This window comes from Galeopterus variegatus, unplaced genomic scaffold, assembly GCF_000696425.1.
Source record: "Galeopterus variegatus unplaced genomic scaffold, G_variegatus-3.0.2 Scaffold1635, whole genome shotgun sequence".
NCBI classification, from domain to species: Eukaryota; Metazoa; Chordata; class Mammalia; order Dermoptera; family Cynocephalidae; genus Galeopterus; species Galeopterus variegatus.
Window position 1 is genome coordinate 199,995 of NW_007727746.1, and position 25,023 is coordinate 225,017.

Genomic DNA, 25,023 nt, shown 5'->3' on the forward strand with positions numbered 1-25,023 from the left:
GTTCCATGCCTTGGGTCCCCAGGCGGGCCTCAAGGCACTGGTGCAGTGTGCCTGGTTGTGAGAGGGGGGTCCGATCCCTTGCTCCATCCCTCATGTCCCAGGGCAGACCCGAGGCACTGGCAGTGTGTCTGACCCTGGCAGTGTGTCTGAGCCAGAACTAATTTTTTCTCTTTTGCTTACTTCTAAAGTGGGAGAACTTCCTGTTGGAACCAGTACTTGAGCTGTGTGGTTGAGCTAAATTGCTGCTTTGCTGCTGCTTCCCTAGGGAAGGCTTTTTGTGGTACAGGTTACAATGGTTGACTTTATAGGTACTTCCAGCTCTCCAGAGACCCAGTGCACCTGGGTTGTATAGAACTCTGATCTGGGCCTGAATCTTTTCATCAAACTGCATCCCATGCAATTCTATATTCCAGACCAGTCTCCTCTGAGTGGTCCTACACTGATTGGGATGCAAATCAGCTGTCCTTGCTGTGCCCCAGCATTCGCCTGGTGTGCCCATCTCCCTCACGGCCCATGCTGTAAACACTTCCCTGGGATGGGCTGTGCTCCAGTCCCTTGCAATGACTCGCCGGCCTCTGAATGGCTCCCTTTTTTCAGTTGTTCTGGCTCCTCGATCCTGCATGGGTCCACAGGAACCCTATTAGTGGTCTTGCTGGCCTGGGGGCCACCACAGCCCTCTTCTCCCCTGCTGCCTCCAAGCAACTCCATCTGAAGGGCAAAGCTGTGGCTTTTGCCGGCTCCTGCTCCATGCGCTCTGCAGTTCCAGCCTTAAAGCGGCTGCAGCGTGAAATGGTTGGAGCAGTTTTTTTCTTTCTCTCATCATGGCTTTTCCCACCTTCATGCACTCCGTAGGTCTCTCCTCCTCTTCCCCTAAGCTCTAGCGGCACCAGCTTGGTTGTTGTTCATTTTTATATAGTTGTAAATTGGTTGATTTGTGGGAGAGAGTGATGCTGCGAATTGTCTATTCTGCCATCTTGACAGAAGCCTGCATGAGCCTTTTTTTTTTTCAGGTTCCTGATAATTATCTTAGAATAAATTCTTTGAAGTGAAATCACTAGATGAAAGTCATAGGGGTATTTTTAAGAATATTAATATGTGTAACTAAATTGGTTTCCAAAAATTTATACCCAACTATAATTCCTTAAGAATATGAAAATAGCTACCTCAATTCACCCTGAGCAGCATTGGGTAATATATTTTAAAATACTTGCCAATTTGTTTAAAAAAGTTATTTGGTTTAAATTGTTAAAATTGGTTTACATGCTATTTGTTATATATAAAACTATACATTTTAATTTCTATTTTGTTTTTTGTTGATTACCAGTAAACTTGGTCTTTTTGTCATATTAATTCACCATTTGTGTTTTTTTGATAAATTGCTAAAGTCTTTGACCCTTAGTAATTGAGTGTGGGCATTTTCTTATTGTACTAGAACCCTTTATACATCAAAGAAATGTTATTTTACTATCTATGTTGCAATTTATTTTCTAAACCCTTTTGTCTTTTAATTGCACTATATTTTTACTTGTAAAGCTTTATATATTTAAGTCTATGCTCTTCACCAAATGGCCAATAAACCCAAAAGCTATTCAACCTAATTGGTCATCAGAGATATGCAAAGTGAGATATGCCTATTGAGTTACCCACAAGAATGGCTAAAATTTAAAATTTGGATCCAGATATTGAGAGGGACATGGAAGAACTGAAACTCTCACACAGTGCTGGATTAAGTTTCACCACATACAGCCAAAAGACATACTCAGATATGTTCATGTATCACTGATCATAATAAACAAAACTGGAAACAAACAAACAAAAATCCATCAATTGTAGAATGAATATATATAGTGCAGCTTATTCATACAGTGGAATGTACTAAAGCAATTGAAATGAACAAATCACCTGAAACAACATGAATGAATCTCACAAACTTAATGTCAGACATAAAAGAGTACTTATGATATGATTCCATTTATATAAAATTCAAAACTAGGCAACAATAAACTAAGGAAATAGAAGTCAGGAAAGTGGTATCTTTGGGGAAGGATGGATTGGGACTGGAAGACGGAAGACAATGGCTTCTGAAGTGCTGGGGAAGCTGTTTCTTGACGTGGGTACTCACTACATGGTATATTCAATTTGTGAAAATTCATTTTGCCGTATATTTATGATTTAAGCAATTTGTTATATTACATTGTTAATGATTTACAAAGTTTATTTTCAAAATGACCCTTTAGTTCCATCTCCTACTATGTTTACAAGGTCTTTTAAATTCAGAGATTAATTCACAGTCTTCTATTTTCTTTTCTTTGTGTTTTCCCATTTATGTGAAAATTATTTTGGTCAATTATGTGAGTTTTAATTATTAAGTTAGTTTGAGTCTTATACATAAGTTATTTCAAATCATATGAAAGGCTACATTGGTTATTTCCTCATTTATCATGCTTCCTAATCTAATTCAAAAGTAGAAACTTGGTTGCCCTCAAACAAACAGCCCACCTCTCTGAAGTTCTCAACCTGAATTGCAACAGAATGTTGGATTCAGAGAGCTACAGATTTTCATAATAAATCATCTGTGCAGGCCGCATTAAAACATTTTCAGATAACTTCAGTTCTTTTTCTGTGACTATTCACTATTGTTGAATGAGGGTTAACTGTAGATATGGCACTAGATGTGGCTGTAGATATGAAATATAGATGTGGCACTGTAGATATGAAATGATTTATTTTGGAAAGGTGGACTTTCAACCCGAATCTTTTTGACAGACATTTATAAATCCTCAACTCCACCTATCGGCCCTCATTCCAGAGCTTGCTAGAATATTTTGTCCTAGTCTCAACAGTCCTTTCTCTTTTAAGTTCCCTGTCTTCCTTAAGTACTTTTCTCTCAAGTTCCCTTTCTAGAATTCAGGCTGTCTTTAGTTCTGATTTCTTCTTTCTTTCCCTAGGCTGCATTGTAAAAAAATATTTTCTACTTCTAGGCTGCTCACTTTACTATACTTTTCTTTCAGTATCAGTTTTCTTTTTAAAAAATCATTCCTCGTATTTTGTTGTATAAATTATGACACTGTTGCAAAATAAATGTAGCCTAGTAACAAATATTCACACTCTTTTAATAAACATCTGTATTTATTCCATCTTATTGCCTCCTGAAAACTATAAATAATTACAGAAGTAACTTTAGGAAAATCATTCATTCATGCTAGTGAAAATGATACCATCAGTTCATTGCCCATTTCTCACAGATGCAGGAGTTGGTCATTGACTGGATATGCTAGATGACAGCAATAAGGGGTCAATATGATTATGATCTTTCAAGTCTGCAAGTTTGAGATTATAGTAATGCCTAGGGCTTACGTTCAAGGGGTATAAATCAGCAGAGCCAAAGTAAATATAAAAATATGAAGATACTTTTCTACCCATTTGCTGATAATTAGTCACTGCTCAGTCTCTTGTGGGCCTTCCCACTACCCCTGCTTCCAAGCAGCTTCCCTCGACTCTTCAGGCCACCCCATAATTCAGCAGTTAAAAGGATGACCCTGGCAAAGAAGAGGGCCACTCCCGTTGTACAGATCTCATCTGTTTTGATGGTTGATAAACGTTTTGAATATTGCTCTTGTTAATCCCCCAGTGGAACAAAACCTGAGAGAGGAAAAGTAGATATACGTGTGAAATTAATGATGGACATAATGAATTGGACATACTGAAGTAGGCTCAATTTCCTCTTTGTAAAATAGTTAACTCTAAGGGCCTCTCCAGCCCCAATGAATCTAATATTATACCAAAATTAGAAATTAATTTATACTCCAAATTTAATAACATTCTAATACAGACAAAAGAATTTAAGTAGTAAGGTGATCAAAAAATCAAAATTTATACTATACATGTATTTGCTGACTTGAATTTGATAATTATGCTATTGAGTTGGTGAAAGTTATCAGTATTTTGGCATGGAATAAAGCAGAAAAAAGCAATTAATGTGAATAATAAGAAGGTCATAGACACATGAATGTAAAATCTAAGATGCCTGCAAATGGTAAAAAAGAGACTGAGGAAATGACAGCTGAATTCATTGCTTACTACCTTATGTTTCATTAGAGAAAGAAAATCTCTAATATTATTCAAGATAATTTCATAATTTCAAATAATGAGAAGATAAATAAGTATTGATAGAGGATCGAGTGATCATTAGAAAGAACTACTTCAAATACCCTCTTTCATAATATTAAATTAACACAGCAAGAAGCTACTACACGAAAGGCATTGCAGTCAACAATGTGAGGACTAATACAACAAAACACAGTTTTTGACCTCAGGGAGTTTGCAATTACTATGAAAGATAAAGCAGAAACAAATAACTTCAATATAAGTCATAATGTATTAGATACGCTAATAAACATTCCTAATTGGTAAAGTGAACACACAGGAGAGGGGGATTAAATTAACATAGATGTATAAGGAAAACTTTCACACAACTGCTAGCACTTAAATTGGACCAGGACAGAAAACCAATAGGCAAAAATGAACTCAGAAAGCCTTTCCAAGTGATGAGGCTGCTGTCTAAGCCAATATAAGGTGATGGAAGAGGACAGAACAAAGTCTGAAACTGCATAGTTGAAACTGGCTAGAGTACCACTTCTCAAAAATCTATTCTCCAAATATGTCTTAGCAAAGGGCCAGCGTGAAGTGGTTATGTAATTTTTAAAAAATATATTATTGAAAATGAGAAAAAGCTTTTTCCCTGGAACATATATCTGAAAGAATTCAAAATCATCTGAGGCAGGCCAAAGGATATAAAAAACACATCAAATAAAATTAATACATTGTTGAATAAATATTGAAGTTTTTAGTTAAGTCACAACATCTGACAAGCTGTTAATAAGTGCTCGAAAGCAATTCTTCCAAAATTAATTAATAGAATCTCTGCTGAGTCTTAAATAAATGAAGATGTACAGAAATTAAAAATTGATTACCACTTTAGGTACATAAAACATACATAATTAAATCAGTCTTTCTTGAGGGAAAGAACTAAAGATTGAACAGAAAGGGGACAAAAACTTCATAAGCTGCATTTGAGAAACACATTACCTAAATTTTCAGTAGGTGGAAGAAAAAATAGTAATATGTGGATTATGAAATTCCATTCATCAACATTTTAAAAAGTCTCAAACAATTGATAGGTAATGGAACAAGGAAAAGAGGCTGAATCTTGTCTGTTGAATACACGTTTAGGGCATTCAAGGTTAAATGCAAACAAACAGTGGGCTATTGTTAGGAGGAAGATTAGGTAGAGTAAGTGAGAAAATTTAAAATAAATGAGAAAAATATAAAAGGTTTACAAATGCTCCCCCTAAATGAGTTCTAATGTGTTAGACACATCACAAGTAAATTCTAAAGCACCGGGTCAAGAATCACTTGGTAATGATGATGCATAATCCCAGAATGAAAACATAAAATGCATTCATCAAATACTATTTTCAAAGGCAACATATTAGAAGATGATAGCATGTGTATGGCATTTCACAGATAAATGAACCTTGCACTTAGTTCTAATAAGTATCACTATGTGAAATGACTACCTTTGATAAAAATGCAGAATGGTAACAATGAAACTTTACTCTCCATGTTCAACAGACTTCACAAGGCGGGATTTTGATTGGCAGTTCGCTAGCTCAGCCTTTTCAGCAAATCATCATTTTCCTGATAGACAGCTATCTACTTGGTGGCCCACTTACAATCAGTCTCATATTGGAGTCACATGGTTTTCATGCAGAGCTGTTCCATTAATGCTCCCTGAATTTTAAATTAAGCTACAAATTCAGCAGAAGCAACTTCAAGCAATTGAAGCTTTTCAAGGATACCACCACTGATTGCTTGGTAACCCAGACAAGTCAGTTTCTCAGCACTTTAGCTTTTCAATTGTTGAAATGAGGTTTAAATATTCTTCCTTCACATCCCTCAAAGAAATGGTGGGAATTATGGGAATGATTTTAGTAAAGTGGTTTAACTTGTTGAAAATTAAGTAGATTTAAACTGCTTATTCATACCTACGTCAAAGCAATGTCTCTGCACTCAGACCACTGTCAATATGTTTAAATAAAAAGGACAGATGACTATATTTCTTCTATTATGAATTAACTCAGGGTACCTAATTTAATATCAACTAATTACTTGCTCAAAACCATTACCAAATTTTTGTGTGCTTCATAGATTCATGAGATGCTCCTTGAAAAATTAATTTCAAGTTGATGAATTGAGTCTAAAATACTCCCAGAATTCTGATGCAAGGTCACATCACTTTCTGAAGTTCCCAATCTGTGAATATTTTTATTACCACAATTAACTGAAGTGCCCTAGCTGGTAAAACAAAATGCGACTGTAAGCAACTAATAATGTCAAGTGTTTTCCACTTTAATTTTTGACTGACATCTTCTCTTCAGATTGAAAGAGCATATTACTTTATTGGTTTTCTATGGTTAAATTTATAAACAAAATAATATATTCATCTGACCAGTTTTTTCCATTTTATATGGGGACAATTCTGAACTTTTATTAAATACAGATAAAACATTCCATCAGATATAAAATTACTTATGATGGATATTATCTGGGTTATATTAAAGTGTACCTGGTGCTGTTCAATATGGTAGCCACTAGCCACAAGTGTTACAGGGCACTTGAAATGTAGCTAGTCTGAATTGAGATGTGCTGTAAGCATAAAATACACACCAGATTTCAAAGACATATATAAAATTTCTCCTTAGTAATTTTATATTGATTCTATATTAAAATGATAAGATGATTTTTGGATGCACAAAATTAAATAAAATATATTATTACATTAATTTCACTGATTTATTTTTACTTTCTAATGTTACTACTAGAAAATTTAAATTTGTTTTTTATAGAAAATTGCTAGTCTAGACTGTCAAAAAAAAAGTGAGATCCACTGAGCAAATATTCTTTTCTAAGAAGAAGAATCAAAAGTTCTGGCTCTACATATACAATAAAAAATTATACATATACAGAATTTTCAACAAATATTAAATATGACAGGAAGACAAGCATAATGAACAGGAGGCAGTCTCTGTTAATCACTACTGTTTCATGAATATATATTGAGTGTTATATCATATTCACTCTGATTTAAGGAAAGGACATCTACACTGGGAAATTATTTCAGATAAAAATACATGTTAATAGTTTAATAACAATATTTTTATAAAACATGTAACCACAGACTGTATATCAACTTGTATAATAATCAATACAGTGATTATTAGTATTGAATTATAAAGTTAGTATCTGAACTTCATAAACTGTTTATGCATTATTTTTTATTGAAGACTAATGTGACTTTCAAATTGTATAAAATAGAATACATAATTGAGACAGTTATCAAAAATTATTTAATTATTATTTTAATTTGGTTTCTATATGTCATTCCCAAACTGATCATTTTGCTAATATTAAAAAAGCTGTTTTGGTTCATATGGATTATATCGAATTATACACTGAAATTTTTATATTGAAATATAGATATATATTTTGGATTAAATAAAGAGCGCTTTATCCAAACATTAAAAAGAAAATAGACCACTTATAAAATTACCAATTTGTCCTCCAAATTATTTAACTAATCATATAATTCATTACTAAGGAATGTTTAAATTTCCCCCAACAAACTATTCTACTCTCAATCTCATCCACTTAATGTTCACAGTCTTTAACTCCTCAGACTTCTTTTGGATATGCATGTAGAAGTAAAAATTTTAAAAATAATCAACATATTATCCACTGCTGCCAGTCTTACCCCCAAATAGTTGATGATCCAATGACAAAATGAGCTTATGAAATCTAAACCTGATGTCTCAAAAGTAAAACACTATTTTTTACTGTAAAATATTTCCCCAATCTGGTGGCCTAAATCCTTCTCTCTCTGTCTCTCTCTCTCTCTGTCTCTCTCTCTCTGTCTCTCTCTCTCTCTCTCTTTCACTCTTAGCTGTCATTCTCTAAGTCTAAGCCAGCTGTTTTACACATTATGCTGGCCTTTTCCCCCTTTTTTTTTTTTCCTTTTTGTCTTTTTTCGTGACCGGCAACGGATCGCAACCCTCAGTGTCGCACCCGTACCGGACCGGGACCGGCAATGGGATCGCAAACCTCGGTGCTGCACCCGCACCTCGCTCAGCCAGTGAGCAGGAACCGGTCTGTATGTGGGATCCGAACCCTCGGCGGGAGCGTCGCCGCACTCCCAAGTGGCGCACTGTAGCAGTGCGCCACCGGGCCGGCCCCCTTTTCCCCTTTTTAATGTCTGTGAGGATTCTTTCAGAATCCGTAGTACTCATTTCTCTCCACCAAACTTCCTGTTACATAAGACTTGCTACCTAGGAACGATTTATCCAATTTTTCAGACAATATAAATTTTCAGGTAATAAAATACTTAAATTATGTTAAATGGTTTCTCAAATAGCCTTTGCATTCTTCATAATTACCACAGTATCAATTATCAAAGTACCAGGGTAAGACCAATGTCCAGGTTGAAGGCTTTTATTTAAGAACCAGAATTTACAATTATCATGCTATAGAAATATAGTCAATTAGTTATGAACGCACTGTTGGAAGCAAACTGCCAGGGTTCAAGTCCTGGCTCCACCATTTATTAGTTGTGTGAGCTTAGGCAAGCTACTTTTATGCCTCAGTTTCTTTATCTGTCAAATGGAATTAACATAGTACCTATCATTAATTGTGAAAATTAAATTAGGAATAACATAAAAAATGCTTAGAGAATACCTGGTACATTAGAAACATTCAATAAACCATCTCCTGGATAGGAATGCTCAAAATTCCCAAATCAGAAGAAAAAATAATTAAATTCCAAGGTAATTCTGATCCTCAAAGATAGTCAAAATTCTTGTGGCTCAGAAGGAGACAGAAGTCATTAGGAAGAGAATCATAGAAACCCACATTCAAAGGAAGAAAATACAATATCTACAATTTCTGCAAATTTAAAATTGAATGTTCATGGATGCGGATGAAGTCAATTTTTACACTCCTCATTTCTAAGTGGTCAAATAAAACCATTTTTCCAATTTCCTAAAATTACCAGGGAAAGGCCACCATTCTGCCCATTACAAATTAAAATTTAAAATAAGGGATATAATAAAGGGCCTAAAGTCCTCCTTTACTCATATTGGCATTATTTCCTATTCTGTTATTCTGAGAAGCAAAACTCATTTTCTCAGTGAACCAAGTTTAATAAAGCAATGGAGCATAAGTGCCTATGGGAAAACATAAGGTTTTCTGATAAGATTTCTCCAGAATGCATGTAAAATTCTTATACAGAAAACCTTAATAATGAATTAATTAAATGAATACCTGGCAGAAATGAAATATCCGTGGTATAGTAGGGACTATCTCTAAAAGTAAACTTCAAACCAGTGTTATGACTCTTCAGCACAGTCATGTTTGGGATTCAACTTGAAGATTGAAATTCTTGAGTGTTATATATCTCTTTGGTTGTAGCTGAAGGGTGGGGTAATATCTCCACGTCTCTCTCCAACTACCTTTATCAATTCTTGAAAAGGGGAAAATACTGACTGGATCAAATTTCAGGACACTTATTGGACCATGTACATGAGTGTGTATGGACAAATGTCAGGTCCATGCTTGCATGTGGCTCTCCAATTGGGCATTTTCCTACCCATGCAGCAAAAGGGATGTGGGAGGGGTGCCCCTAGCACAGGCCAGCTTTCTTGAACTCGTCTCTGTATTCACAGGAGTGCTGAGGTGTCTAGGCCCTGTCATTCCTTTGGGCTTGGTTGTTGGCTTGTATTTAATGCAGAGAGAAAGGTGTTGCTTAGATCTTGATCTTTACCCTCATGGTTCAGCTCTATTTACTAGCGAATTATGGGCTGGAGATGACCACATTAGCCAAGTGAAAAATTACACAAGCCCTTGGTCTTCCCATTTGTCACTCTCCTTTGGCATCTGTTTGTTCCCTCCCTTCAGAAACTACCTGGAAAGGCAGTTGTTGAGGACAAAGTAGAATTTAAGTGTTTCTGGGTCCCCTGTTTTAATATCAATTTAAAACACCTCAATGTTAATCCTACTTAAAACAATAGAAACACTGGAAAAAAGGCTTAAAGAAGAAGGGGAAAAAGTAGTGTGTTCCCTCTCTTTTAATCTTTAACATCTGCTGCGATATGCAAAAAAAGAGTGATTGCAGAGGTCTGGACAACTATTTGGTTTTGACAATCACCAGACATAGCTTTAGAGTTTTGCTTTGTTTGTTTATGAGGTGTGTGTGTGGTTTTTTTCCCAGAGGGGGCAGAGGTGGGTGGGAGGATGCAGGTGTGGCACTCAGGTGTGTTTCCTTGAACAGTATGGGACATAAAAGTTATAGGAATCTTCAAAGAGAGTGTGAGATGCAGAAATGCAAGAATCACTACTCTAAAGATATAAGATGTACACGATGAGAAATCGTGTCCAAGTTGAAAATCTTTAGTATGTTACTGGAAGTGAGGAGGACAACTCCAAGTTGAAGAAAATACACATATTCTTTTAAAATCTCACCTAAACACCTCAGAAACACTTGGAAAATCAAGACAAAATTGGCAATCTAAAAATTGCAATTAAAAAATGTGGTCATTTCAGGGTACTTGCTTCTTAAGGTATATTAAGTTTCAAGAGTAAGAATAGAAGAAAAGAGAAATGTCTTACCTCCCATCTCGATCCCAGTCATACACCTCTACTTTGATTGTTCTGTCCATGGGAAAAACATACACACAAAGTTACTTAGTAAGATCGAAATAATACATGACTGAGAATTAAAAAATAAGTTGTAGTTGTTCTCAGATAAAATATGTATGCTTGTAAATTTACAACTTAATTTGAAGTTGATTTTGCTAATATTATTACTATCGTTCAGTTTATATTAAAGTGTTTTCTACAATCTGTATTGATCCTTTAAAGGAAGTAGGGGAAGAGTATGGGGGAAGCACGTGTAGTTTGACACAGCTCCTCGGTGGGGACGTAGGCACCCATGTCTCCACTCTTGAAAACCACTGTCTGAGAAAAGTAGTTCTGAAACTCAGCATGGATCAGAATCACACGGAGGGCTTGTCGAAACATGAATTACTAATATGTGGAAGCTAAGAATGCTTCTTACAGAAGGGGAGACAGAAGAGTGGTTAGTAAAGGCTGGGAAGGATGGACGGGAAAGAGAAGGATAGTGAGATATTGGTCAATGGATTCAAAATCACAACTAGAAAGGAGAAATGAGTTCTAGTTTCTATAGCACAGTAAGGTGACTATAACTAACAATTTATTGCATACTTTTGAACAGCTACAAAAAAAGCCTTTGAATGTCCCTAACACAAAGAAATGATGAATGGTTGAGGTGGTGGATATGCTAATTATCCTGATTTGGTCAATACACATTATATACATGTATGGAAATAAAACCCTGTACCCCATAAACATGTACAATTATTATGTATCAATTAAAAATAAAACAGGAATTATTGAACCTCTTTCCCAAAGTTTCTGGTTCAGTAGGTCTGAGTTGGACCATGAGAATTTGAATTTCTACAAGGTTACCAGGTGATGCTGATAGTGCTAATCAGAAATGAAAACCACTTTCTTAGAAAAAGAATGAATCCACTTAAATAAAGCTATGACCTTATTAAATAAATAAAATGACAGTTGAGTGGCACAATATATTTCAAAGTAAACTTAAACAACATATTGGTAATCAATACTTCCTTCTAGGATACTGAAAAATAGAATAAATTTGCATTTTTCTAATACACAAGTAACAAGATAAGTAGAATAACAAAGAGATTGGGTTTTTGCTTTCTATTTGCTTTTCTCTGGGGATGGTAGGGGTTTTTATATTATAACCTTACAATAAACTTTCAAAAGAAAAAAACCTTTGATATCAAAAAATCTTTAAGTATATTGTAGGAAGATCTTCAGGACCACCTTGCTCAGTTACTTGTAAAACACCAAAATCTCCCTGTTCTACGTCTATGGAACCTTTATGAATCAGCAACCATGAGAATGGTTATGCCAAATTACATTTTCAAGAATTTGTCAGGGTTGATAATATATCTGGCCATAGTTTTACATCTTTGTATATCTACTTATTCCACTCTAGAATGTTAATACCATATGAAAGCCTCGAGGCAGTAAAAATTCTGAACTAACTTTTGAATAATAAGTTTAAATTTCAATTAATATTCAATATATTCTTAGCACTTTGCACATTTTCATTCTTGTAAAATCAGATAGTTTAACGAAATTTTAATTATCCAAATTATCCCTCTTAACCAAATCATTAAGAATTTTTTAAAAAGTTATTTGAAAAATTTTGAATAAATTGCCCATGCTTTTGTAAATACACATTTACATAGGTAAAGGAGCCACCTTAATTTTAAAAACTGTCTGACTTAGATTATTAGATCTATAGTGAACATTCAAAATCCTCAGAAATGTTGTCATTTATTTTACCTGTCATGATCTCCATTACATAATGCTCTGACTGAGATCTTGAACGCTTGCCATACGGGATTTAGAGTGTTTTTGACAACTTCTGTTTTATGACAAATTGTAAAACTGTGGGGGAAAAAAAAAGTTTTCAGTTATTTTCATGACTCAATTATTTTAACTGATATTTTGCTTTAATAGTCACTCTTCTCTTTTTTTTTTGTACAGAATAAATGTTGCTGGTCCCTCTGTTGTTGATACATCATTTAATAAAGAGATTTGTGTTCTTAAAACTTTAAAGATTAGCTCACTATAATATAGTCTTTGCAAAAAGTTTACCAAAAGTAATCTTCTGCTAATTCAATAAACTGTAAAACTGTCTTGTTAACAATCTCTATAAAAATCATGGTGACATGTTGATAGAGTGATCAATATCCATGGGTCACTAAGAATATGAAGGTCATCAGTAACCCTGAGAAGAGCAGTTTTGTTGGAGAGTTGGACACAAAAAAAAACTGGTTGGAGTGGGTTTAAGAAAGAGAGGAGAAACTAAGGCACAGTCTGTGGACAACATTTCTGAGCTTAGCTATGAAACATAAAAGAAATTGGGGGTGGCTTGAGGGGAAAGATTAGTTAAAGGACAGGTTTTTTTTGTTGAGACTGTTATTTTAAAATTTTTTCAAGATGGAAGAAATAGCAAGATTGTATGCTAAAGGAAAAGATCCAGTAGAGAGGAAGCCATTTATGATGCACGAGAGAGAGGAAAGAAAGGCTGAAGCAATGTCGTTTAAGTAGATGAGTAGATGGGATCCAGGGCACCTGGGGATGTTGACGTTGAGAGCACAGCCAATCCGCAGGAACATTCGGGAAGACAGAGGAAGTGTGGTGATGGGAGTATGAGGAAGTGCTCCAATTGCTTCTGCTTTCTTACGAAATAGGAAGCATGATCATGAGCAAAGGAGGAGGACAGGCAGAAGTGCTAAAGGGTCTGAGATAGAGGGAAAGTTCGAGGAGTAAGAAAAAGGCGCAGGACTCCTAGGGAGCCCCAAGGGCCCATTTAACACTAACATCACGAACTTATAGCAACACCACTTTGCAGGTTCTTTCTTGACCCAAACTGTTGGCTGTATTTAGCTAAAGAATTCCTAGAGGGAAGAAAGGTAGCACTTCATAATAAGGAGTAGAACCCTTGGAGCTTTAAACTCGGTATTCTGATTCAAATTCCAGTCCTATTTCCACCAAACTGTTCAGACTCCAGTCATCAATCAGCTCCTGAAAATGTTCTTGCTTAATGTGAATTTTTTGCAGCAGTTCATGGGCTAGAAAACGTTTAAGATGATCTTGGTTAAAACTATACCTAAACCCAGACTTTACCAGGACATTAATCACGAGTTGTTCCAAATGCAGAATCTAACAGTCATGCAACATGAGAATATTATATAATTACCATAGTGAATATACTGCACCTAACCCCCACAAGAAAATATTCTCCTTTTAAAAAGACTTTGAGTCCATTTTCCTCCTCTCACACAAGAGGGGTCTGTTTCTATTAAGAGAGAAGATAGAAACACAATATAAAAGGAAGGAATTTTCATTACAAGACTCATGGCAGTAGTGCCCTGCCCTTCCTGGTAGTATCCTCTCCCATGTAAAGTATCCTCTCAAATGTCACGAAATGGGCAGAGCTCAGGAGAATATGTCTGTGGTCAAATGTTCTCAGCGTTGACTCCCCTGCAGCAATTTAAAAGCCACTGGGGGCAAAAAGGGTTAAAAGAAGGATATAGGGCAGACAGAGAAGACTCCAAAAAGTGTAATCAAATGTCTAAAGCAGAGGGAAGAAAAGCAAACAAGATAGGCAAGAAGTAAATGGGAGGAAAACACAGGGGGAAACAAATGGGAAAAAACAAAAGTACAGAAAAATGATTAAGAAAAATGCATAGGGACCCAATTAAAGGCGGAAGACATCGCTGCATGTTGGTTTGTTTCCAAAGCAGGCATCTGCTTCCTTTCATAATTTATACAATACATTTTTAAACATCTGCAAAAGGGATTTTTCTTCCCCTGTATCGTATTCTCATATATAGCTAGTCTTTGGTATGGTGATAGAGCTAGATAGCTAGATAGATGAGAGAGAAAAAGCAGGAGAGAAGGAGAGAGAGAGAGACCAGCTGATCATCCTCAAACCAACATACTCGACTGTGTGCTGACTTTTGGCCTCTTTGCTTAGAGTTAAATAAAAATTTCTGTTATGTTCATAGTATTACCAGCTGCAGTAATTAAATACTTTGAAACCTCTCCTCTTAAGAAAGTGACTCATCATCTTAGTGAGCTATTTATGAGCTGGGTAGTCATTTATCTCCTATTAATCATTCCCATTTGTAATGCATTAGATATGATATAGACAGCAAAATCTCCCTAGTAAGAGTTTCAGTGTTAGTGTAACTAGTGAAAATTCTGAGAGGAGTTTGATGTGGCTTTTTCTAACATTCGGGAACATTTCTATGTAAATATAATGTGTATGTATCTGTGTATTTCAAATAGTATTATAAAAATATTTTTATTAAATAACCTGCATTAAGATAATGTAAATGAGGCCATTTACCAAAAATAGCTATTCCAAGGAAAAATTATTACCTAATTGTGAAGTACAGAAAAATTTTTACCATCAAAATGGAAGAGAAGTACACAAAATCCAATAATATGACACCATAACAAAAATATCCAAAAACATCAACAAAAATCTCATAAGTAAATCATCATTCTAAAATGTCCAGTATATTCATTTTAAATAGCAAACATTCTATTTTTATGTAACATTTTATACAATTATTATATAACATTATGTTATATAATTTCATTTATAAATGTAGCAGTAGTGATAGATTTTTTTTCATTTATTGCCCTCATTTTTAATTTCCAAATAACGTTTTCTCTTTAGCTAATATTTTACTATAAATAGTTAAAGAAAACAAAAAAGGAAACATTAAACTATAAGATGATAATAATAATAGCTAGCATTTAAGCTCTTCATATGTGTCAGGCAAACTTCTAAATGGTTTTTGTGTAGTAACTCATTAATCTTCTCAACGACCCTGTGAGGTAGTTATTATTATTACCCCATTTAACAGATAAAGCAACAATCTCACATAGGTTAAAAACTTGCTCATGTCCCATAAAAGGGTCATAGTTTAAATTTAGGCTGCAGAAATTAGCCATATTTTTAACTATTAAACATCCTCATGAATACTGACAGTACAATATGAATCACAAAAAACAATAGTCAAATATATTTAGTGGTAGATCCATACATATTAAATTATACTCTATAACCTATGAATACATATTCAAAACACACAGAAACCAGTCTAATCATGACTGGCAAAAATATTCAAATTACTGGAATATAATGAAAATTTTTATTGAAAGCTAGACTCAGGTATTATTTTTTAAAAACTGTAGCATAAAAAACAACCCATAAAATCCATATCCTTCTCTAGGAAAATAGTTTGAGTTTAATTCTATAACAAATGCATTTGAGAATTTAGGTATATACAAAATATAATTTTTCTTGGGCCGGCCTGTAGCTCACTCGGTAGAGTACAGTGCTGATAACACCAAGGCCACGGGTTCGGATCCCATATAGGGATGGCTGGTTCGCTCACTGGCTGAGCATGGTGCTGACAAAATATAATTTTTCTTGGGCCGGCCTGTAGCTCACTCGGTAGAGTACAGTGCTGATAACACCAAGGCCACGGGTTCGGATCCCATATAGGGATGGCTGGTTCGCTCACTGGCTGAGCATGGTGCTGACAAAATATAATTTTTCCATACTGTTAAGGCAACATTATAATTTTATTAAAGGTAGAGAGGAAATGTTTCCTACGAAACTGGAAATCAGTAAGGAGTTCCATGTTTTAATGGTTAGTGCTCTGGACTCTAACTGGAAATCATTCATTTTAATTATCGAAAAAACATAAAATGCTTATAAAGTTACACATTGTTATTGAGATGCAAAAATCACATCAATTTTTAAATTCCCAAATATTTTACTCCATTTATCAACTTAATGAGCTTCTCTGAGAAAAAATAATTCAGATATCATCTTCACCATAAAGTTAAAATGTATGAAAGATAAATCTACCTGCCATCTTCATTACTTCGATAAAATACAAGAAAAGGATCCGATTTTCCAAAGAAGTCCTTCTTGTCCAATTTGTTTGCACAAAATTGCATCAAAACAGCATCCTAAAAACAAAATTAATAAAGGAGCTCAAAGTTTGTGCTATAAATGACTAGAAACTGCAGATCACAAGCAAGACTTAACAGGAAAACAAATTTGCCATTTTAATGCAAATGGCCAAGTATGGGAGAGTCCCAGACAACATAAAATTGCTTTTTGTGGGACTTTAAAAATTTTGCTTGAATTTTTCATTTTAGTTACAAAATCATTACTTTTCAAAAACCTTTATCATTTCCCCCTTGATAAGTGATACTAAACTAGATGACTCTATATATTCAAAATTATCATACACGACCTTTGTTCATATCCTCAGTATTCAGGTACGCATTGTTAAAATGTAAATTGCTTTTTTGTAAATTCTTGTTCACTGAGGAAATACTATGCATCTACTACATGTCTACTATGCAGTGGATGTTGAGACGTATTAGATGATTAGACAAGGAACAAAACAGATAAGACTCTGAACACATAGTTTGTAATCTAGTCATGGAAAGTTCTTTCTTAATTATACACAAGTGTACCACAATGTCTCAATAACTACATTTTAAAATAATTAGTATGATATTGGGCCTTAAAAGTAGAGCACCTTCATTTTCATCCATAGCTTAAAGTACTTATTTGTATCTTATTTATTAGGTCAAACCAATCATTTTTATTAATATATAACTCATGCTCTCATAGTCTTCATAATTTAAAGGTAAACAAGCTAGAGTATCATAAATCAAAGAAGTTACACATTATTCAATTAAGTAGGATAAGCATTTTTTAAAAGGTTGAAAATGTATAGTTAATTAAAAATTAAAATCAATAATTTTGTTTTTTGTGTGTATGTGTTTTAACTAAAAGAAAATGCTAAAAGTTTTGGTAAGAGGTGGAGTGGCAAAGTAATTCAGATTAAATCAATTGGTCATGGTTTTGAATACCACATGGTGAAAACGTTAACAATGTCTAAAAAGGCGTTCTCTTATCCACTATTTCTTTATTTTGCAGAGTCCAGCAACACTTATTAAGCATGACCTAAATTCTTATTTCCTCTGAGTAATTCCAGAAGACTATGCAAAAGATGATGCTCTCTCTCTTTCTTCATTCATTCATCCATTTATTTACTTAGCTTCCATTTCTCAAGCAATACTCAAGCTAGAACCCAGGAACAGGGTGATGAACAAGAAAATCTTTGCCCTTGGAAAGGTCAGATTTCTAGATTTCTCATTTGCAAAAGTAATGATATAGTGTTATTTTACTTTATTATTTAGCATATAATTGTGATAACTTCTGTCAGAGGAACATTCATAAGAGAGCAGGAAATAGACTTATAGCCAGGCATATTCATGATATACGTCTTAAGGAAAATTTTAAAAAGAACCGAGGCAAGAATAACATGGACATCACAATCACCTCAAACCTTTCAGCCATGATTATTTTTATTTTCAAATTTGAGGTTTAAATATCAAAAATTTCTATACTATCCTTTAAGGAAGCAATGAAAGAATCACCCTCGACAATTGAACTATAAAATTGAGGGCAGGATTGAGAAGGAAAGACTGGTTATGTTTGTTTTGAATGCCCTTTGATCTCCTCATATATAAAAATGCCCTTGGAAGAGAGCTTTTCTAAGAACATGGGGACATTCTAAGGACATTGCCTTTTTAATGCTTTCTATCTATGATAATTTTTATAAAACTCTTTCTCCACCTATTAATAGTAGATCTGGCTACAGCCATTATGAACGATGGTTTTCTATTTTTTCTTTTTTCTTTTCTTGATGCAGAAAAACATCACTCCTTTTTAGTACATTCTCCCAAAGCACCCAGACCAAAACACAAACTTCAATAAAACATTCTGTTATACTTAAAATGCATAATGAAAAATGCATTTTGAAATGTATATATTTCAAATTGATTACAAATAAAATTTCAAGGGAATTTATTATTATTAAAGCATAAATTTTTGTATTATCATACATAAGCTTAATACCAACTTTCAGTTTTTCAAATTATATACCTGAAAGCTTACAAACTGAATAACTGATTCAAAGTAAAGATCTCTTTCAATTTAGCAAATTCTATAACCTTGGGGAAAAAATGTATTTTTGCAATTATCCAGGCTAACAACTGAACAGGAATTCCATTTGTATCAAGCACAAAAGAAATCTAATTTGGGATGGAAGATAAGTATTTATATACTTTTAGAAATACACAAGCATCATTGCAAAACTTTTGTGTGTTTGTGTGTTTGTTTGTTTTTATATCTTAAGCTTACTGCCACCGGATAGATTTTTAAAAACTCTCTTCAATAGTCCACACCAGTATAAAAAAACTTTCTATTGAAGAAATCCACTTGAATGTTTCATAGACACTTCTAACAAGTTCAAATCTAAACACTTCATATCTATCCATAAACTTGCTTCTCCTGTAATTTTCCCAGATCGAAAAGTAGCATCATCATCCACCCAAGTGCTCAAGGAGGCCACTCAACTCCTCTCTTTCCTTCACCTTCTGTGCAGTTCACCACCAAGTTGAACCATTGTACCTCTAAACCTTTTCTTAAATCTTCACTTCAGCTTCATTGCCACCACCTCAGTCCAGGCCAACCTTATCTCTCACCTGGATATGTGCACCTGCATTTATTTAACTCTTCCACTTCCACTCTTGGACCTGTCTAATCCCTTCTCCAGTCAGCACACATACTAAAGTTCTCAAAATATGAAAGAAATCATATTGCTCACAACTTAAAATAAATCAAGGCTTTCCCTTGCATTTAGCATACATGTAGAATCTTAAACATGGTCTACAGAGGGCAACATCAAATGGGCTCTGAGCAGCCTTTCCCACTTTAATCTGGTGAAGTTTTAACTCAGTCATCCCCCACTGCCAGCCCCTGGCCATCACACACCAGACGCATTCCCTTCCCACCTTACGATCTTACCCAAGCTGTGCACTCTGCTGATTTCTTACCCTTCGACTGGCAAACCACTACTCCTTCTTTAGGTCTTAGCATAAATATCACTTGCTTAAAGAGGCCTGCAATTATCCCCTCCCCAATACAAATTAGAATATCATTGTACTCTCTGACAATATATTTGAGTCACTTAGCACACATCATGGCATATTTTACCTGCATTGTCAGCTGGTTAATGTCTGCCTTTCCCACAAACTATATGTTCATTAAAGACAAGGACCAGGATTGTTTGTTTTTATTTTCTTGTTGTTATATTCCAAGCATCAATTCCAGGGACATTAACACATTTTGTGAATACTGTTAAATTAATCAGTGAGAACAAAGAATACTCTTGTGGATAATTTCAAGCTACTTTAAAAATACTGAGTGAAGATACATTCCCAATATGACTTCTAAACTACACTAATTTTTACTCTGGCATTTGACTAGATATATTATAAAAGTTTCATTTGAATAAAACTATGTGATGCTAAATTCAGATAATGAGGATTATCATGTTAAAAATAAACATTTGTGCAAATTTATGATTTATGCAACCCTCAATTGCTGCCTTTTTTCCTGAAGAGTATCCATCTGGGGGAGATATTAAGAATATTACCATTTTTAGAAGAAAATATAGGAGAAAAGCTTCTTGATATTGGCCTTGGCTAATATTTCTTGGATATAACACCAAAAGCACAGGCCACAAAAGCAAAAACAGACGAGTGGGATTACACCAAACTAAAAAGCTTCTGCACGGCAAAGAAAACAATAAAAAAATGAAAAGGCAACCTACAGAATGTGAGAAAATATTTACAAACCATGTACCCAAGAAGTGGTTACTCTCTCAGGAACTTCTACAATTCAATAGCAAAAAAACAAACAAAAACATACACAGAAAAACATATAAGCCAATTTAAAAATGGGCTAAGGAACTAAGCAGACATTTCTCCAAAGAAGACATACAAATGAGAGGTGTTCATCATTACTTATCATCGGGGAAATGCAAATTGAAACCACAACCAGATTTGCCACACACCTGCTAGAATGGCTGTTACAAAAAGCACACACAAAAGATAAGTGTTGGTGAGGCTACGAAGAAAAGGAAACCATTGTACATTGTTGGTGGGAATGCAAACTCGTGTAGCCACTACGGAAAACAGTATAAGGGTTCTTCAAAAAATTAAAAATAGAACTACCACCACATGATTCAGTAATCGCACTCTGGGTATATATCCAAAGGAACTGAAATCAGTCTCAAAGCAATATCTGCACTCGCATGTTCATTGCAGCATTATTAACAATAGCCAAGGCATAGAAGCAACCTAAACATCCATCAATGGATGAATAGATAAAGAAAATGTTACATATATAGAAAATTTACATATATAATGGCATATTATTCAGCCTAAAAAAGAAGGAAATCCTGCCATTTGCAGCAATATGGATAAACCTTGAGGTAAGTGAAATAAGCCAGACAAAGAAAGATAAATGTTACATGATACCACTTCTATGAGAAATCTGAAATAGGTAACGTCATAGAAACAGAAAGTAGATTGATAGTTTCCAAGGGTTGAGAGAAGGAGGAAACTTGGAGGTATTAGTCAAAGAGTACAAAGATTCAGTTCTACAAGATTAGTATGTCCTACAGATCTACTGTACAGCATGGTGTCTATATTAACAGTACCATATTGTGTACTTAAAAATTTGTTGAGTATAGATCTTATGTTAAGTATTCTTATCATAAAAATAATAATAATCAATAAAGAGGGTGGGAGAAACTTTTGGAGACGATGGATATGTTTATGGCACAGATTGTGGTAATGTTTTCATGGGGGTATAATTATCTACAGACTCATTAAGTTGTATATATTAAACATTTACAGCCTTTAGTATGTCAACCACCCCTCAATTAACTGGTTTAAGCAAAAGAATATTAGCATTTTACAAATATAATATAATGTGGAAATTAAAGCTCCAAGGACATAACCTCACTCAAATGAATAATGAAAGAAGCAAGACAGAAATTTAGGTGTCTTGATTCCAAAGCCAATGCTCATTGCTCAAGTTAATAACTGATAATTTGTATGAAAGAAAAAAAAATACAGATTTACATGATGTTGAGTGGAAAATAAAAATACTTTATGCAAAATTCTAAATGATAATACCTTATACTTTTAAAGTTCCCTAAAATATAAATTAAAAAGGCCTTGATTCTTCCAAAGTAACTTTAAACATTGCTTTTAATACACTCGTGAATTCTACTATACTATCACTGTAATAAAATATTATTTTGAGGTTTACAAGTATTAACAATGATGCTGATTATCAATGATTGTAGCCGTGAACAAAAACATAGAAAACATAAAATGAAGTTAGACCAAGATTCTAAGCAATATTCATAAAAATTGTAGATATATAATTTCTAAGTATGAGAATTATGTGTTTACTCATGGAAAGATGATCCCAGATGTTCTTAAAGTCTTAGTAGTTGAAAGTGGGATGAAAATACCTAGAGCACTAAGCAACAGATTTCACTTCATTTGCATGGAAGCTGTAGAAGAATTTTCCATGTTGTTCCAAGCAAGACAAAAGAATTAAAAGTATAAGATATTTAAGATACAGCCTGGCCATACTCAACCTATGCCCTTGGTATCTTGGTTCTTTATTGAAATACAACTAATAATAATGTGTTCATAGCATACTTATACAAAATTATCACAATGAATTCAATATTTTGACAAAGGAACATTAATATCACCAGAAAGAACATGGATCTTATTGACTGTGAACTTCCTTTTCTCTTTCTTCCCTCATTATACAAAACACCTACTAACATATACATATACAAATACAGAGACAAGAAGTATAAAAGATGATTTGATGACAAAATTAGAAAAATCATTATGTCATTTTAGCAATACAGGATGGTAGGTAATATTTCTGCATTTACATAATTATACTATTTTTGTTAAGGCATTTTTAGTATATGCAAAACACTTTCATATACATTATGTTATCATATTTAATGTTATAGTAGTCAATTATTAGGACTGGAAGAATTTTTAAAAATATGTTAGCCACTGATTCACATGTTTGGGTTTCTCCTTCAAATATGAAAGTAAAGCCAAAATATGCCACCCCAAAATATACTTCTTTGCATATTTCAAGATGGCTATTTAGAGGGACTGCAGATACAGGAACAGCTCTAAAAAGCAGTCCTTTGTGAGGGAGATTTGCATCTATAGAAGAAATCTACAAAACAGCAGATGCCTACATGCTCTCACTGACAGACTAAAAGTCTAACACTTTTAAAGGTCTGACAGAGAAAATTTTGTCATCAGCTACCATCTCTTCTTTCTGAGGCTACCTGTGGGGCTTCATCTGCCTAACAAGATGCCTTTGCTCACCAACCTGTCTTGCCCTCTCCCTGCCATAACCTGTCACCACACTCCAAGTCTCTGTTCCATTCTGTATGGTATAAACACTTCAACCATCTGTCTCTTCTGAGTCTCATACATTTTTGTGTGGCTCCTGTACCTTTGCAGGAATTATAAAGATTATACACAGATTATAAACGTTGCTTGTTTTTTCTCCTGTTGATCTGTGTACCGTCAATTCATTTCAGCAGACTTAGACTCGAGATTTCAGAGGGAAAGTTTCAACTTCCCTACAGTTCTCAAATGACTAAATAAGACAAAGCACAAATTAGTAGCAAAATCTAAGCTGAACTTCAGTCTGATGATCTTTAACAGCTTTATACTGATGGTTGCTTTGGGATATTGTACAGATGAGAAAACTGAGACTGAGGTGACTGTGACCTGCCCAGGTGAACAGTACAATGAGAAGAAAAAGAATAGGAAGGCCCCAATTTGCAAGTATTTTAACTACTTACATTCTAATATTTGTGTTTAATTTTTACTTAATTCTCTCCACAAGCCTGTTATTACAGTTTCCTATTGTTATCTCACTGATCTCCCCTCCTGCCTCTCTGCCAGAACCCTAAAGGTTATCTAATCAATTGGAATATATAGTTTTGATCATTGTTGACAAGTAATATCATATGTTTTTTTCTGACCATATTTTCTCAGAAATATGATATGCAAACAAAGGTACCATATTTCTCTCAAATTTTAAAAAACCTCTTGGGATAATAAAATAAACCATAGCTCTCTATTTAAAAACTGTGGCCCATGTCAAAGTATTAAGCACCTTTTAATATTAATGGGGAGCTTCTGTTCCTAAAATCATCAAGCAAAAATTGAAAATAAAGAGCCCTAAATGTCTAATCTAGGGAAAAGTTTTTTTCTCCAGGCATAACAATTCTCAGAGATCTGCTGGGCTACATTAAACAGATAATACTGCTTTCAGATTCAGCATACCATCCTTATTTCCATGGTAGAACATCACAGCCATCACCTCATTTCTTGACGACAGTGAAATTACTGAACATGAGTCAACAGGTATATCAGCAAATCACAACTAAAAGTAGCAGTTTTTTTTTTTTTTTTCCTTTTTGTCTTTTTTCGTGTCCGGCAACGGATCGCAACCCTCAGTGTCGCGCCCGTACCGGACCAGGACCGGCAACGGGATCGCAACCCTCGGTGTTGCTCCAGCACCTCGCTCAGCCAGTGAGCGGGAACCAGTCTGTATGTGGGATCTGAACCCTCGGCGGGAGCACCACCACGCTCCCAAGCAGTGCACTGTAGCAGTGCGCCACCGGGCCGGCCCAAAGTAGCAGTTTTCTAAAAACACAGACTATGCACTCTAAGCAGTCATATATCCCTATTTGGAGTGGCAGGTGGTCCTTTCTTCAAATGTGGTTTTCCCAAGCTAACAAAAGATGGAACCAGTAAAAATTCTGGAGTAATTCTATTAGAAACATGAGGAAAAAATACATTACATGAAAGGGCTAAATTCAAATGACTGGACATATTCCTTCAAAATCACACATAAGTCTTCAAAACTTTTGTAGAAATCGAACTGATTGGCACAACTAACAATTCATTATATTAGTGCCTAAAAACTGTGATTGGTATTAGGTTTTAATTTTAATTCTTTAAGAAGATTATTAAAATAACTGATATGATTTTGATACTATGAAATGTAGCCTCTTTAATCAAAGTGGTAAGTATCTAAAATGATATTTTATGGATTATAAAATTATGTAACACTTTGTTTTAATTATTTTTGCTAAAATTACTTATTTAAACATAGTTTCAGAAACAGCATTTCAAAGAAGTATTAGAAATATTTCTTAAATCAAGGAAATATTTACTTACCCTGCAACAGTTTAATTCCTCTGCTGTAAGTATGATTGTACCACATTTCTTCCCTGGAATTCCTCTAAGACAACAAAA

At 34.4% G+C, this 25,023-nt stretch overlaps 1 protein-coding gene across 1 annotated transcript in view; it reads right to left on the minus strand.

The window, feature by feature from the left end:
- The window catches only part of CPNE8 (copine VIII), a 214,551-nt gene that overhangs the window by 86,455 nt on the left and 103,073 nt on the right, over positions 1 to 25,023 (minus strand). The window contains exons 7-10 of the mRNA XM_008578132.1: positions 24,946 to 25,009; positions 16,628 to 16,731; positions 12,511 to 12,615; positions 10,720 to 10,761 (exon numbers count right to left, since the gene is read on the minus strand). Coding sequence (XP_008576354.1) covers positions 10,720 to 10,761; positions 12,511 to 12,615; positions 16,628 to 16,731; positions 24,946 to 25,009 — 315 coding nt within the window. The remainder of the gene's footprint in view (positions 1 to 10,719; positions 10,762 to 12,510; positions 12,616 to 16,627; positions 16,732 to 24,945; positions 25,010 to 25,023) is intronic.